We start from the raw sequence: 17582 nt of genomic DNA on the forward strand, positions 1-17582 counted from the left end.
TCTCATAGTTCACTGCCGTCCTTGTACTTGTTGCAAGCAGTTATGAAATGCTGAAAGGAGTATCGGTACTGCCCCCCTGCTGATGGTCAACAATATCTCCCATATCATCTGGTAGCATCTGCCCTGTGATAAAACCTTACCCCATTATGTTCTCTCGGCAGAGGTTAAAGAGGCACAAAGAAGAAAGAAACTGATGAAGGAAAGATTCAAGCAAGAAGAAAATATTGCAAGTGCCATGGTTGTCTGGAACACTGAAATCTTGCCAAACTGGGATGCGATGTAAGTTTTTCCATGATATCCACATTGAACAGAGCGTCTGACCTTGTATAAGTGATGTAAATCGTCGTGGTTGGTCGGCATCTTGGCAGGCTGTGAAAGCGGCCCCCTAAATAGACACCTCACATTCTCTACTCACAAGTTATTTGTCACCATTTTTCGATCATTTTCTGGCTGGTGTTAGATAATACTTATAATATGGTTTCCTCCTTCAGTCAGTGATTTTTTACTCAATAAGGAAGCCTACTGGAACAGTAACTGGTTATGTAAGTAAGGGGGCGTTCACACAACAGTCGGTGTCCGATGCTAATGTCTGCGCAAGATTTTGCGCGGACATTAGCATCGGACACTAGCTGTCGGACACCGACGGTAGTGTGAACGCTTCCTGAGCTCGCCGGCCTAGCTACTGTCACTTCAGCAAACATTGTTTTTTTCTTGTCTTCTCCACTAGTGAGTTCTTTCCATTGAATTTGATCTGTCTATCAGTAGTATACACCAGGATGCTTCCCAACATGTATATGTGTTGACTGTCACTGTATAGCCATCCATTGGTGTACATCGGCCAATGGACACATTACAGAACACTACTTACCTAAAGCTCCATCTGCACGACAGTAGTTTGTTGCTATATATTATCCGCAATTGCAGGTCCATTAATTTGTGTTTGGCCCATACACACATTCAATGTTTTTACAGACGTGTGTCCAGGCTGTAGAAGAGACACAAAATATGGAGTAGGTCCTATACCTGTCCCTTTTTGTGGTTCAACCCATTCATTCAAGTGTATGGGTCAGTGAAATGGAACATGGAATCCCGTCCCCTTGACTAAGCCATTGCCCTTAGCAGGAGATTAACCCTTATGGGTTTTTTTTAATGTTTTCTACAGGATTTCTAACACTCTTAGGATGTTGCCGAAAATGTTGTAGACTGACAAACAGCAAGGGAAATTCTATTTCTAGTCTATCATTCCTTTGTAGGTTCAGTGGTGTGTTAAGTAATATTTATGGCATTTTTCAAAGTAAACCACCACCCATACTCTCTATAATGTTATTTGATTATGTTTAAATATAATGATCCGTCACTCGGTATTCAATAAGTTAGGTGCTCAGAGAAGGCATCTCACCGCCATATTCAATGAAGAAAGGATATTTCTGGCACTCAGTGGAAACTTTTTATGTGTTTATTTTAAGCATTCAGAGTTATACAAATACATAGACGTTTCGGTCAGTAGACCTTCCTCAGTACAACGGATGCAGGAAGAGTGAACACTGGACCTTTTCCTAAACACCATGTGTTCACTCTTCCTGCATCCGTTGTACTGAGGAAGGTCTGCTGACCGAAACGTCTATGTATTTGTATAACTCTGGATGCTTAAAATAAACACATAAAAAGTTTCCACTGAGTGCCAGAAATATCTTTTCTTCGTTATTTGATTATGGTTATTGTTAATATGTGAAGATCGGTAAATATTTCATTTTCCAAATTAATTAATTTTTTTATTATTTTTTTTTAAATTGTGCTTAAAGATATTGTATCATTATAATCTACAAAGACCACGCCGGAATGGCCTTAAGAAAATCTATTCTTCTGTTACCTTTCTTTTTCTGATCTGCGCCGCCATTCCTGAGAATTTTCATTTTTATTCCTTATGCAAATGAGTCTTCAGAAAGCACAGTGGGCGTCCCCTGTGCTCACCGAAGACGCTCCTGCGACGCCTCTGTCTTCTTCTGCTGACGCCTTTATACTGCATTGTCAGCCGGCAGAGCGACTGTGCATGTCAGTTCGGCCATTTTCCTGACATGCGCAGTTGCCGGCTGATGATGCAGTGGAGAGGCGTCAAGCAGAAGAAGGCGGAAGTGTCCCTGGAGCGTCTTCGGTGAGCACGGGACCGCCCTCAAGAATGGCAGTGCAGATCAGAAAAAGACAGGTAGGAAAAGAATAGCCTTTCCTAAAGGCTACTCCGATGTGAACTTTATAGATAAAGGGATTCTAATGATAGAATCCCTTTAAAAAAAATTGTGGGTCAGTAACTGCGTTTCTGTAAGACAGCAAACTCATGTTTGTTCAGATTTTGTGAAACCACATGTGTGAGAAATGTTCCTAGGCATTGAATTCAGCTTTCTTCAGCATTAAATGGAACATCTGGGTTAATGACTGTATCTTTCGTTTCCTCTTTTCTTCCAGGAGAAATACAAGGAAAGTTCGAGACCTTTGGTGGCAAGGCTTACCACCCAGTGTACGTGGCAAAGTGTGGAGCCTGGCTATAGGGAATGAGCTGAATATCACACCCGGTGAGCATATCCATTGTATTGAACCCTTGGGTGGCATCTTTCTTGTATGTTGTTTCTCGTGAATGCAGGAGGGGTTCTCCTTTATACTAACTCTTATTTCTGATTTCCAGAACTTTATGAAATCTTTCTCTCTAGAGCTAAGGAGCGCTGGAAAAGCTTCAGTGAGACAACCTCTGAAAATGAATCTGAAGGTGAATTTACTGTTATGTAACCAAGTATGTATTATCTAAAAACATTAAAGAGGACCTTTCATCAGCTCCACCATCCTCTCATTAGCTTCTGTCACCTGATACTCGCACAGTTGGCTTCGGTGCCTGATGAGCTCACTAGACTCTCAGCGTCTAGGGGGTGATGTCCAGCAGGACAGACATGTTGGGGTGCCTCTGATTGGACCTTTGAGTCACACCCCCTTGTCTGCTCCTGCCAGACACCACCCACTTGGCTTTAAATTGTCTAGTTGGTGTGTTAGGCATCAAAGCTAACTACACGGCAAGCTGGGGAACGGTGGGGGCTACATAAACATTGCAGCTTCACTGGAATCAGTGGTGTGGTATCTTTTAAAGGATTTAAAGTACTGGCATTGGTGAAATGTCCTCTTTATATGAGCAGGGCTTATGGAAGACTTTTCCTTTTAAAAGGGGGTGTTCCACCTAATAGCGGTTATCCACCACTGAATGGCAAATGCCTTATTCAGTCCTTGGGGGTCACTCATCATAACAAGAAGAGGTATAAATGGGGCGATAGTAGAGATTGTTGTACCCTGACTCTCTGATGAAAGTCTATGGCACTGACAGAAACAGCCGTGCGTTGTCGGCAGTCAGACCCCCACCAGTCTAACCTTTATCACCAATCAGGTAATCAATTAATAATAATAATAATCTTCCTCATCTAGCCCATTGGTGTATGTCCATTTCCTGATTTTTTATTTTACCTTATGGTTTGTGTGAGTCTGCAGAAAAGGCATTACATTAGAAATGGTCTCAGATTATTTGGATTTCCACCCAGGGTATCTATCACATGTAATGCTTTTGTGTATAAGAGGCTTGGAAGGCGAGCATTCTCCTTTTAGGATAGTTCTTAGTGCATTGTATTTATTGAGGTGCCAATGAAATGCCACTTGCAAGTGAAAAAATTAGAAATACTGTTGGCATGTGTTTCCACTTGCTTTAATTCTGACTATAGAGTGATCAATCTCTGCCCCGACTGCTCAGTGCGAGTCTTTTACCCTTGGAATGAATTACTTGTGTCTTTGTAGCTATTGATTTATCCGACATTAAGGCAGATAAATCCAGCGATCCCGCCACTGATGTATGAGACGTCGGAGCTATTGATTTATTTAGCATTTAATAATCTGCACTGATATGCTCGTTTGACTTAGTGAACTGTCCTATGTATATCCAGTGACACGTCTTCCTGTGTTACATTTAGATGCCGGGGTGTCGGTCGCTGACAGAGAAGCCAGCCTAGAGCTAATTAAACTAGACATATCCCGAACATTCCCGTCATTGTATATTTTCCAGAAGGTAACTGTTTCCTATTCATTTCTTTTTTTTTTTTTTTCTTTTCTTTCTTTTTAATTGTAGCCTGGTTGTTAATGGGTTAAACAGTTTTATTTCAATAGAGCATGGGGGGGAGGGGAATTTATTATGGAATTTGTGCCCATTTTCTAAGTTTTTTTTTTTTTAAATAACAGTGGAAGCCATGTTCAGAGAGCGCCATCGCCTCTTCAAACAGGTGATCCACATGGCTCCAGGGTGTTGGATCCTCAGTGATTTTCAATTAATGATCCCCCATGGTCAGTGTGTTAAATGTCCTGGAAAACCCCATTAGACTAAGACCTCATGTAGCAGGCTGCAGCCAAAAAGCACTGCAGGAGAAACCACGGCTGAAATGCAATGCAGTTTTCCCCGCACTACTTTTCACAGAAGGTCCGCAGATTTTTCCCCTGCGGACTTTCTGCTTCAATTGTACCTATAGGGAAGCCATTGCTGTTTCCATAGGTATAATTCACATGCTGCGGTTTCCAAAAACGTGACTGTTTCAGAGATCATAACATTTCCATTGCAGGTATTTTTCTGCGATGTGTGGATGGGATTTATTAGAATCTCATTCACTTTGCAGGGACTGTAAATCACTCCGGTTTTTGCCACAGAGTTTACGCCAAACGGAGCCCCGGCCCTGGGTTACGATGCCCTGTGGAGGAAATGCAGCATTTTTGGCTGTTTGGAAAAAAAAATGTTGCGCTTTACAGTTCCAGCAAAGTGAATGAGATTTTGGTTAATCCCATCCACACTTTGCAGAAAAGCTGCCTTTTGAAAATCACATTTTAGCTGGTGAGTCGTAAGTGTTCTCCCTATAGCTTTAATATGGGAAGGAAGGAAAAAAAAACCCTCTACAAAAACACTGGGGGGGAGGCAATATGTTTTGCGTTGTTTTTTTGCTATATGGGGACTTAGCTTTAAGGTTGGATTCTCAGAGTCGTGCTTGAGCCAGGAAACGCTGTCGTTGTATTTGCTCAGCTGAGCCGTGGTCGGGCCGGTTTATGTGCCCAATACACAGCCTTTTACTGTATTAACTATTACACAGCTTAGAACTCAATCCGATGTCCCAAATGACTCAAGCTCTGTGATTTGGTCTAAATCTGACTCCTTTTGCTTTACTTTAGACCATTTATTATGGTACATTTTTAGATGCACCCTTTCTTATAAAACATGCCCCCTTTTTCCTCTAAGCCACATGCCTTTACTAGCCAGGTGCAGATTTACAAATCTAAGAGCAAAATTGTCTTTGTTGTTTCTAGCAACCAATGTTGCTATATGTCCCAGTGACTTTGTCTCTTACCCTATGGAATAGCATAGTAGTGCTCTTAACACCCAGTTGTCAATTTGTTTCTAAATTTGTAGTAGGAGTAACAAAAGAACGGTAGGGGTATAGGATAGGATGTTCCAGATTAAAGCGTGCCTCCAGTTATAAACAACTTCTCATAAATGAATGCTGCAGGTCGACCTAAGAAACTTTGTAATATTTCTTACTAGCTTTTACCCGCGACTTCGTCTGCGGTGAGTTGAGTATTGGGCGGACACAGATGTGTGAAACTGTAAAAGTGCTTTAAAAAGTTTGGTGGGCTAGCAAATGTGATTTGATGTGTTATATTGTGTATGTTGTGATACAGACAATGTGATGTGTTATACAGCCTGTGTACAGGAGTATATATGTATCAGGTACTGTATATAGCAGTGATAGGAGATGCATGTAATATATACACTCACCGGCCACTTTATTAGGTACACCTGTCCAACTGCTCGTTAACACTTAATTTGTAATCAGCCAATCACATGGCGGCAACTCAGTGCATTTAGGCATGTAGACATGGTCAAGACAATCTCCTGCAGTTCAAACCGAGCATCAGTATGGGGAAGAAAGGTGATTTGAGTGCCTTTGAACGTGGCATGGTTGTTGGTGCCAGAAGGGCTGGTCAGAGTATTTCAGAAACTGCTGATCTACTGGGATTTTCACGCACAACCATCTCTAGGGTTTACAGAGAATGGTCCGAAAAAGAAAAAAACATCCAGTGAGCGGCAGTTCTGTGGGCGGAAATGCGTTGTTGATGCCAGAGGTCAGAGGAGAATGGCCAGACTGGTTTGAGCTGATAGAAAGGCAACAGTGACTCAAATAGCCACCCGTTACAACCAAGGTAGCCAGAAGAGCATCTCTGAACGCACAGTACGTCGAACTTTGAGGCAGATGGGCTACAGCAGCAGAAGACCACACCGGGTGCCACTCCTTTCAGCTAAGAACAGGAAACTGAGGCTACAATTTGCACAAGCTCAACGAAATTGGACAATTGAAGATTGGAAAAACGTTGCCTGGTCTGATGAGTCTCGATTTCTGCTGCGACATTCGGATGGTAGGGTCAGAATTTGGCGTCAACAACATGAAAGCATGGATCCATCCTGCCTTGTATCAACGGTTCAGGCTGGTGGTGGTGGTGTCATGGTGTGGGGAATATTTTCTTGGCACTCTTTGGGCCCCTTGGTACCAATTGAGCATCGTTGCAACGCCAAAGCCTACCTGAGTATTGTTGCTGACCATGTCCATCCTTTTATGACCACAATGTACCCAACATCTGATGGCTACTTTCAGCAGGATAATGCAATGCCATGTCATAAAGCTGGAATCATCTCAGACTGGTTTCTTGAACATGACAATGAGTTCACTGTACTCCAATGGCCTCCACAGTCACCAGATCTCAATCCAATAGAGCATCTTTGGGATGTGGTGGAACGGGAGATTCGCATCATGGATGTGCAGCCGACAAATCTGCGGCAACTGTGTGATGCCATCGTGTCAATATGGACCAAAATCTCTGAGGAATGCTTCCAGCACCTTGTTGAATCTATGCCACGAAGAATTGAGGCAGTTCTGAAGGCAAAAGGGGGTCCAACCCGTTACTAGCATGGTGTACCTAATAAAGTGGCCGGTGAGTGTAGTATATACAGTCTGTGTACAGGAGTATATATGTATCAGGCACTGTATATAGCAGTGATAGGAGATACATGTAATTATATAGTATATACAGCCTGTGTACAGGAGTATATATGTATCAGGCACTGTATATAGCAGTGATAGGTAATACATGTAATTATATAGTATATACAGCCTGTGTACAGGAGTATATATGTATTAGGTACTGTATATAGCGGTGATAGGAGATGCATGTAATTACAATGTGATGTGTTGTATTGTGTATGTATAGTGGAAAGCTATATGTAAATGTGAGTGAGTAGAGTGAGGGCTACTCCTGAGGTGACAGTAAGGAGTGTGCAGGCAGGTTGAGGCAGGAAATGCCAGGCAGTGTATGTGAGTCTATAGCTGGGGCTAAGAGTCCTACTTTTGTGAGTCTCCTGCTAGGAAGCCATGTTGTTTAGTGGCACCAAAAGTAGCCTGTGACTCAATCCTGAGGGAAAACTATGTTTGTGGAAAATTGCACGCAAATCCGTCCAGGCGTTTTAGCGTGATTGAGGAACAAACATCCAAACTCACAAACATCCAAACACACAAACTTTCACATTTATAATATTAGTAGGATTAAGGAGATCTGTTTCCTTCACCGCTTATTAAGCTGTTCCCCTTCTCCTTATCTTCAGTCTGACTGCTAAAGATCTCTATGGAGAAGGAAGGGGGGGGAGTAGGAGGCTGCTGCTTAATTGATTTTATTGCCTCATTCTATTCACTAGTAGCCTCTTATCTACAACCTAGTAGTATTAAAAGCGCTCAGGATTGCATAGTGTAGTACCAGCAATATCAGTGTATTTTCTTTTTGGTTACCCCCCCCCCCCCCCTCCCCTTTTCAAAGGCTATGTAGATATTAACGCAACCTGAGTGGAGAAGATTTATTTCCTTAATAAGCTATATGACCCAGTTTCTTATATTCACCTGGACTATTCATTTATACAAAGTTGTTTAATAACTGGAGGTCCACTTTAAATTTGTGGAGAATACAAGTATTTATGACATTGGCGCTGGCAGGAGAGTAGACGGGTCCTCAGAAGTTTGAGCAAACACATAATGTAATCTTACGGTCTTGTATTTGTTTTGTTTCCCTTGCCTGTAATATTGGATCAGTTCACAGTATAAGGTTATCGCCAGCGTACAGGCTCCTGCAGCTACAAGGACCAGTAACCTTTTGTCAGTGTGTAAACCCAAGTCCCGTCTTGCCAAATTCTTTGTATTCAGACACAGAGAACTGAATTATTCCTGCTCACAATACACACCCATCCTGTAAGGATGTGTCAGTCTGGTTTTGTGCTGTCTGAATAGGCTTTGATTTACTCTGGTTTGTTTTTGTGTTTCTTTTTATTCTGGCTTAGATAAGGAACGTAACCTTTCAGTACTGAATACTTCTATGAAAAAATGAAATAAAGGCATGTTGACCAAATTTTCTTTCTTGTTGCAGGGGGGACCGTATCACGACTTGCTGCACAGTGTGCTGGGGGCCTACACGTGTTACAGACCAGATGTCGGCTATGTATGTTTAGCTTTTCTACTATTGTGCTGTGTCTTTATATGAAGTATGTGTGTGTCTCATATTTTGGCAGCGCCTCTTCCCTGAGTTAACCCTTATTGCTGAATTTTCTTTCTGTGTTATTTGCTGTCACTTCTTTTTACGCTTGTGTTTTTGTGAAAAAAGCTGAACACTCACATTAAAGGGGTTGTGCATCTTGTGTTTTTATTACTAAATAGCGCCTGGCCTTCAAACCCAGTGGCGGCAGCTTCGCCCATCTGAGTCCAGGTCTCTGGGCTGTTTGTGCCAGCAGTCGACTCTTTACAAAAAACACATTGCAGTAGTCATGTGCCATTTGTGAAGAGGTTGGCACTGAGGCCTGTGCTTGGCTGCTGTATTCCCCCTCACACAAATACAGAAATACAGAATAATTGCCGCTGCTGGAAAAGGAGGCTTGGAGAGAGATGACCAGTGGTTTGTAATCTTCATGGCCCCACGAGCAGCACTATTAAAGAGGACCTTTCACCATCTGGGACACATGCGGTTTAATACACCGCTAGAAAGCTGACAGTGTGCTGAATTCAACGCACTGTTGCCTTTCACGATCTGTGCCCCCGGTGAAGAGCTATCAGTGCCGGTACTGTAGCCCTTCACCGTCAGTAGGGCGTTTCTCACAGTCAGTCAGGAACGCCCTTCCTCACAGCAGTGCCTATAGCACTGTACTGTGAGAGTGGTGAGGAACGCCTCCTCCCCTCCTAATAGTGCTCGTCCATAGACAAGTACTGGTGGGCACTGCTTAGTGTCATCACTGGGCAAGAAGCAACGCCCCCTCTCGAAGTACAGTGCTATAAACACTTCTGTGAGGAAGGGCGTTACTGACTCTCAGAAACGCCCGTCTGACAGTGAAGAGCTACAGTACCGGCACCGATACCTCTTCCATGGGGGCACAAAACGTGAAAGTCAGCTTTCTAGCAGTGTATTACACCGCTTGTGCCCCAGGTGGTGAAAGGTCCTCTTTAAATAATAAAAATGTGTGGAGGGTAGCAGCTTTGTGTCTGTTTACCATCTTACATTCCTTCCTCAGTCACTGTCCAGACTTCACCTATGTTATGGTAATTCTACTTATCGCCCCTTCTCTTTGTCTATACAATGTATTTACAGCTCACCCATCCACCTTTAGAGAGCAGAATCCATATTGGCTACATAAATAGATGTAAATGGGATTCTCTGAGCTCACTCATATACCAATTGTACTAAATTACTTCAATACACTGATACTACTCTCACAAATGTGAATTGAACAAACCATTTAACTTTTTGTTGCTTTTTCTTTTTCCTTTTTACTACAGGTTTTTCTGCATTTTTTTTTAGCCAAAACCAGGAGTAGATTCAGTGGTTTGATCCCACTCCTGGCTTATAGGACAGTTAATTGGCGCACATTTACTATCACGTACACTTTTCAGTGATCATTTGTTCCCCTCCTCTCATACAGATTACATTATTGTCTGAAGTATATCTGCTTGTATAGCCAAAGTAATGGTACAGACACACATTGCAGCAACTATACACAGTCAAAAACCTTGCACACCAATGGTAGCCAACCATTGTTTGCTGCTGCTGTGTGTGTCAGTGCCATATAATCAATGGCAAACAAACATCTATTCCTTTTTTTGACTGCTGGGCAATGAACAGGGGCTAATTTACTGAGCCTTTTCAACCACTCCCCAGCCTGAAATGGCTGAAAACACAAGTAGATTACTTCTTCATTGCACCCTCTTAGTGGCGCTCTGCAACTCCATCATTGCTGCACACCACTCCATTTGGCACTAAAACCTTGTGCAAATATTGTGCAATACCTGACTACATAAGTGAGAGTACTGTGTATGTCCTGCCCCAGGATTGTGCAGCAATAACTTGAGATTCCAGTGCCAAAAAGGGTCACGTCGGGCACGGACAGAGCCATAAGTCAGCACTCAGTGGGGTGCATGCGGCCTGGTTTAGTAAGGTGAACTTGAGCTCTTGCAGTATTTAAGACCACTGACCTGGCATGTAAAGTATGTGATCTAAGAGAATCCCCACATCTACCCCTACCTGGTGATGTTATTGGTTTAGTGGCTAGAAAGCCACTGACAGATTGCTTATGTAAGCAATTGAACTATCCCCTTGGTTTTAGGAGCGATTTATTCTTAGTTTTCATCCTCTCTTTATAAATCTGTTTGATGTTGGCTGCACAAACAGATTTCTTATGAAACAAACTCATCCCCAACCCTCCACCTCCCCTCCCTGTTGTCAAGTGGAGTCCTTGGAGGAAAGAACTTGGCCTTCACCTCACTGACTGTACATAGCTTAGAGAATAGAACGTATACAGATTGTACACTGGCTAATAAGATGTAACATTTTACTTAATAAGTCAGTCCAGGCCTTTCTCAAGCTCTGCCAAACACAGTCCACAAAAAACATTATAGATAAAAATATCCATTACAAGTGTATGTTCTGCAAATGTTTCGGCAAGCCTCAAAACTGAAGATATTTGGCAGGGTTTTTGGACTGCCCATACATACAAGTTGTCATCGCCACGTAATGACGCATCTTATCCAGTACTCTTGTTCATACACACATGCAGGCTTTGGCACTATGTCCGGAGTGTGCACAATGCCTGGGAGCCATTGAGGAGGGGGGGGGGGGGGGGGGTACCATGATGCTAGAGCAGAAAAATTACGTAAGTGGCAGGAAGAAGGAAAAAAAAACCCAAAGTCTGGGATGGCAATGGTGGCACAGACAGAGCATCACAGAACTCGGGGCGGGTGTTAGACAAGGGCAAGTTTGTCTCCAGGAGCGAGCTTGCAGAGATTGGCATCTGATTTTGGACAGTCATGCCATGCACATGTGCCAGTCTTATTTTCAGACCTGTAGGAATCTGGTGCAGTTGTTCACTTTCTAATTTCCTCTGATTGGAGCTCTGAGTCGCCCCCTGCCTGACACTGCAGAGCGTGAAGAGGTTGTCCCGGATAAATACATTTTATATTAGGCCAGGGAAGGCAAGATAAGACATGGCCCCAGTGCAATTTTTCCCTCATATGCATAACACCATGATTTACATGAAAATGGGGCTGCAAAACTAAATAACTGTGGCATATTTGGAAACTGTAGAATCCCCTCTACAGAAAACAGAGATTAAGTTTATAACAAATTATTGCTGACAAATTCCCTTGGATATGTAACCGCATAGGAGATGGGGTTCGCCTAACACTCCTATGTACACAGACGCTGCTCCCTCTAGTGGCCAAGGGCGGGAAATGAAAAAAAAAATAAAAATTTTTTATACTTCCAGAAATAATTAACATTAATAAAGAGATTTTTTTGATGACATGTTGCTTTTAAGTTGTTACTGATAACAGATCACTTGTGGTGTTAACAGCATTGTTGGCTCGACAGACTTTAGAAGACCCCAGACTTGCTTTCTTCAGCAGTTTGGACCCCCAGTTAGCTGGTTCCCAATCCTAGTCTGCAGCTAGTTGATGAAGAGCCGATCCCTGGGCCGGTATATATTTCCCTGCAATCTGCCTGAGATGTTAAATGTTATAGAGAAGATAATTTCATCCCTGACTACGTAGCGCCCCTTGGCCCATTGCATTTTATCGCTCTCTTGCAGATTATCAGCAGTCTATTTGCTGCAGGGGTACTATAGGGCTGAATGTTTGTTACCAGTTACATAATAAGTGTGTAGTTGTGACACGTGCATCCTGTTTACAGTATACAGCCATCATTCCTATCTATTGGAGTGGTTACATAATCTGTACAGCTGCACGCCCGGGTTAGTATGACGTAGCTTGTTATTAATGAAGCACTTCTGTTCTTTTCTTCTTCCCTGTGCAGGTCCAGGGCATGTCCTTCATCGCAGCAGTGCTCATTCTTAACTTGGAAGAAGCTGATGCATTCATCGCCTTTGCAAATCTCCTCAATAAGCCATGCCAGCTGGCCTTCTTCCGGGTAGATCACAGCATGGTACGCCATACCAATATCTCCGTCATGTGATACACACTCACAGAGCCATTCTTCCTAGCGGACTCTTTGGCTTCCTGAGTTGGCAGGGTTGATAAAGGAGCCTTTTACTAAGACACAATGTCTTCTGTGATTCCGAGGAAAATAATTTCTCTGATTGCTGATACATTTGTTATCCGAACGCTGGCGATGATACATTTATCAATAATGTAACCCATACGGATATCGAAATGGCATTATGCCCTTTACATTTTATTTCTGTTTTGGGTGTTTGTTTTTGCATAGGACTTAGTGAGTAATGAAGATGTGTTAAAGGCGTTGTCCATCAGAAATTGCTCACGATGGGTTAAAAAAATAAACAATACCAAACAGAGTCCTTTCCTCTTCCTTCCTAAACTACCCCATGACTTCCTGGACCTTTTTGACACTAAAGAAATGCTCAGCCAATCACTGGTTAAAATGGGGCAACACTGTATGGAGTTCTGCTTTGCTGACATTACTAAAAACATTAAAGGGAGTCTATTATGAGACCCCAGCATATCAACAGAGCCCTGCAGATAGATAGGTTAGGGTCACCTGCATTGGTGCCACTGTTTCGGCAATACGCAAATGAGGTTTTTAGAGCTAAGGCCCCACGTTGCAGAAACGCAGCTTTTTTTGTTGCAGATTTTGCTGCGGTTTTTTGAGCCAAAGCCAAGAATTTACAAAAGGAATGGGAAGTATATAGGAAGTTCTTATATTTATCCCTACTCTTCAATCCACTCCTGGCTTTGGCTCAACAAAACGCACCAAATCTGCAACAACAAAAAAAGCTACGTTTCCGTAATGAGGCCACAACCTTAGAAATAAGGGACTACATCCTGATTTCTCTAAAGAGCTCATCTCCAGATTGATAAACACGGCAATATCTCAACAATGGGGATACCAATTAATAAGGAAAAATCACTGTGTGGTGCAGGGCTGATATAGTGGTGGAATGACTGACTGTTCTCCAGTATATGTTAGCGCTATAGGTTAGTATATGATCACATGCCTTGGCTCAATAATTGTGTTTGACCGCCAGCTCCTCGCTATAAACCCTTATCTTCCATTTTCCTTTTCTTTTTTCTAGATGCTGAAATACTTTGCAGCTTTTGAAGTATTCTTTGAAGAGAATCTCCCCAAACTTTTCCTGCACTTCAATTCCTATAGTCTTACACCAGACCTCTACCTGATAGACTGGTACGTTATATGGAGGCCTGAGAATCCTTTTACATCCTCTTTCGCGTATATAAATGAGAAATGTATTTATGAATGAGAAGACGACGTAGAAAAACTTCTCCATCTTTTAGATAAACCAGTCACATATGTCGGTAAATTTACGGTCACCCTTTTCCTTGTGCAGCCTCCAATGTCAGCCATATACATATGACGGTGCTATCTGCTTGTCATATGTGTGTAACGTCCCGGAATCCTCAGCTATGGGGTTAGAATACAACCAGCGCAGTTGACAGTGTCCCAGCCCTTCATTGCACTAGTTTTGCTCATACATTGCTCTCTTTATACAGTGATTGGTGTGAATGAATGTGCTTGACTTCTTTTTGCCTGTAGGATTTTCACGCTGTACAGTAAGTCGCTGCCACTTGATCTTGCCTGTCGAGTGTGGGATGTGTTCTGCAGGGATGGCGAGGAGTTCTTATTTAGGACAGCTCTGGGAATCCTGAGGCTGTATGAAGATATCCTTTTACAGATGGACTTTATTCATATAGCACAGTTCCTTACAAAACTGCCGGACGACATTACATCTGAGAAGCTCTTCAGCTGCATAGCGGCCATCCAAATGCAAAACAGTAATAAAAAGTGGACCCAGGTCAGTGGAAGAATGGGGGGTTTACTGTACATAATGTGTTGTACTTTTCAGTATATGGATTCCCCATTAAATAGGAGTAATGGAGTAAAAGATGCTCCAAAGCTGCTGTTTCAGGGGGAATAAAATTTACTAAAGCAGACTTGTCAAAACTGACCCATCTTCTTTTAAGATGCTAAAATAAGTTAAAAGGAATTGTACAATAAGTACTGCAAATAAGCGTGTCCTCATGTGAACACAATAGATCTGTAATTGCTACCACAAGGTTATTTGTACACCCGCCCCGCTCATCTACACCCATGAATGTCTCTGTAAGCTATGCACACTGTATTGTTAAAGGGAATGTGTCATCAGAAATTGTGTTGAACTTTTTAAGGTATTTTGTTCTCGTGTTTTTTTTTTTGTTTTTTTTTATTTGTCATGTCACGGTCTAGATTTTACAAATTCTGAATTCTGACGGGATCATTTTTCAGCAGTGATTTCATTATCACAGGCAGAATTCTTATATATACATATATGTGTGTATGTGTGTGTGTGTGTATATATATGTGTATATATATATATATATATATATATATATATATATATATATATATATATATATATATATGCGCGTGTGTGTGTGTAGTGGATCCGCACCTCTGCACAAGTCACAGTGCATGCCCAAAATGATCCTAAAGTCAATGAACATCTCCAGTGTCCAGGTTTATACAATCCATGTGTCTACTGTATCTATCTGATCCCTGAATTCTAATAGCAGCAGCAAAGAAAATAGGATAAAAAAAATCTGAATATCCCATCCACTGTGGATATGCATCTTCAGGTCATTGGCAGTCCAGTATGTTGGAGAACCTGCACAGGCCTTTGTAGGACTACAAGTGACAGCATGTGTAGGAACATTTTTATAGAACCGTTGGGGTTAAAATTCAATCTCTCTATTTCACCTATTTAAAGGTTTGTCAGTATGTGATGCTCTACATGGTTAAAGTGTCCATTTTGCTCTTACACTGACCGATGGACAATATAGTACAGATCACGTGATATCATTGGGTTGGTATGGGTATGATGGCATCATCCTCCCACTGTTAACTCAATATGTGCTGTTCTGAATCAAAGGTGAAATGAAAAACCTTTAGGCTGAGGCTCGATGTTGCAGAAAAGGTGATTTTTATTTTTTGATTTTTTTTTTTTTTTTTTTTTTGCAGATTTTGCTGTGGTCTTTTGGGCCAAAGTCAGGAATGGATTGAATATAAGGGAGAGGTAGAACATCTTCCTGGATATTTCCAATTCCTGCTTCAGCCACTCTTGGGTTTGACTAAAAAAAAATAAAAAAAAGCAGCGAAATCTGCAACAAAAAAAGCAGTTTTTCTGCAATGTGGGGCCTTAGCCTTACACAGGTATTCTCATTTCAGCCTTTCATGGACAGCACAAGGCCTGGGGGTCTGTTACAGGGGATCCGCGTTCATTGGTTGCATAGGCACGACACAGTCCAAAGGTTCTGATTAGAAACCATTTTGTATTGCAGGTCTTCACATCACTAATGAAGGATTACAAAGAAGGTGACAAAAATAGTCCTGCATCCAAAACTTAACCAATGAGACCTTCCTGACTACATGAAACCACTCTACCAAGCAGAGCGACACTCTGTGTCCTAGGATCGAGAACCACTACAGACAAGTATAATCTGAGGATCCTTCCCAGGGAATTGCACATCGACCTTAACGCCGGGGAATAAACGCAGACCGGTCCTTCTCTCGTCAGTATTAAGAATTAAACCCAAATCTGTGCATTTGTTTTCCGGAGGACACTGAGGGTTTTTTTTTTTCCGCAAGACATGGGTAATATTTAATATACAAACAAAATATTTAATGCAATAAACCTTTGTAATGGACCTTTTACTCGGTACACTAAGTTTTCAAGAATACATAGAGAAACAAAAAACATGCACTTTTTATTTTCCATTTTGGTAACCATGTAAATGTTTTTACCAGACATCAAACTGCAGCCTGGTCCAACCTACTGGTACCGATAGACCGTAGACATGTGCGTTCAGGTCTGCAGAGGACCAAATGCATGTCTCTGTGGGAATAATGGCAGGCTTTGGAACATCTGCCAGCTATAGGAGGAATGATGCCCAGATGCCGTTTTTCCCCCTTTTTTGGTAAGGGGTTATGCACTACTTTCACCAGTCGTCACTCCTAGCACACTTGTCCTCACTCCTCCGACATTAGACAGTAATGTGACTCAATAATGGTGTTATTTATATTTAATTCTGTTCTCTTCCATTGTTTTAGTCTAATTTCCAAAATCTTTGTAAATGGGAAAGAAAGCACATCACCTTAAAGGAACACCCCGGGTCTTAGTTATGCTTGTTGCAGGGTTGTTCTTGGAATTCCCCCCTAAGGCCGTGTACCAGGCATAACACAAGTATATCAGATGGACCAGGAGTGATCCTTAAGACTACACGGTGAAGTTAAGACCTAGTTATCTCACAAATGTGACTGGCCTAGTCATTATGGTTGGATTTTTTACAATTGTGGGGTCAGAAATCAACCATGTTCACGTTCACTAGGTGCGATGTTGTAATGTGACGTTAGGACCTGCCATGTAGTCCTCATCTTATGTACCTCCACAGAGCCACATCACATCACTTGCTGTATATTCGTTCTCTTTATACTTATGCTTAGCACCCTCTGTATTATTTTCACCTTATTTTTAGTTTTCCCTTACCAGCTGATGTCTTTTATACAAAAAGCATGATGGTTATTTTCTATATATTGAGCCTTATTCACAAATCTAGTGACCCAAGCCCAGTAATAAATTCAGTTTTCACCTAGTACTGAAACTTCACCATTAAAAGGATTCAGTCATAAAGATAGAAATCTCACTAGTGTACACAGTGTTCTAGATCGGCACCGTTCCTTCTCACTGGCGCCTGTTCAGATGATAAGCATTGATTTTTATCGTGTATCCAAGTAGGGCATCTGTGAAAATCCTGACCGGAGAGGGCACATTGCTCCGTTCTAGGTCTGGAGATATATGCCGCATTGTGAGACATCACTGATACACGTGGATATATATATATATATATATATATATATATATATATATATATATATATATATATATATATATATATATGTTTATCAGTGACGCAGTGCAT

The 17582-nt window shown here is 41.9% G+C and overlaps 1 protein-coding gene across 2 annotated transcripts in view; it reads left to right on the plus strand.

The window, feature by feature from the left end:
• The window catches only part of TBC1D12 (TBC1 domain family member 12), a 56346-nt gene extending 38764 nt beyond the window's left edge, over positions 1–17582 (plus strand). For both annotated transcript variants that reach the window (XM_075257940.1, XM_075257941.1), the window contains 9 exons: positions 162–279; positions 2461–2567; positions 2678–2758; positions 3996–4090; positions 8524–8595; positions 12448–12576; positions 13685–13794; positions 14164–14422; positions 15945–17582. In XM_075257940.1, coding sequence (XP_075114041.1) covers positions 162–279; positions 2461–2567; positions 2678–2758; positions 3996–4090; positions 8524–8595; positions 12448–12576; positions 13685–13794; positions 14164–14422; positions 15945–16010 — 1037 coding nt within the window. In that variant the 3' untranslated portion in view covers positions 16011–17582. The remainder of the gene's footprint in view (positions 1–161; positions 280–2460; positions 2568–2677; positions 2759–3995; positions 4091–8523; positions 8596–12447; positions 12577–13684; positions 13795–14163; positions 14423–15944) is intronic.

This window comes from Leptodactylus fuscus, chromosome 10 (genome assembly GCF_031893055.1).
Source record: "Leptodactylus fuscus isolate aLepFus1 chromosome 10, aLepFus1.hap2, whole genome shotgun sequence".
In the NCBI taxonomy this organism is placed as follows: domain Eukaryota; kingdom Metazoa; phylum Chordata; class Amphibia; order Anura; family Leptodactylidae; genus Leptodactylus; species Leptodactylus fuscus.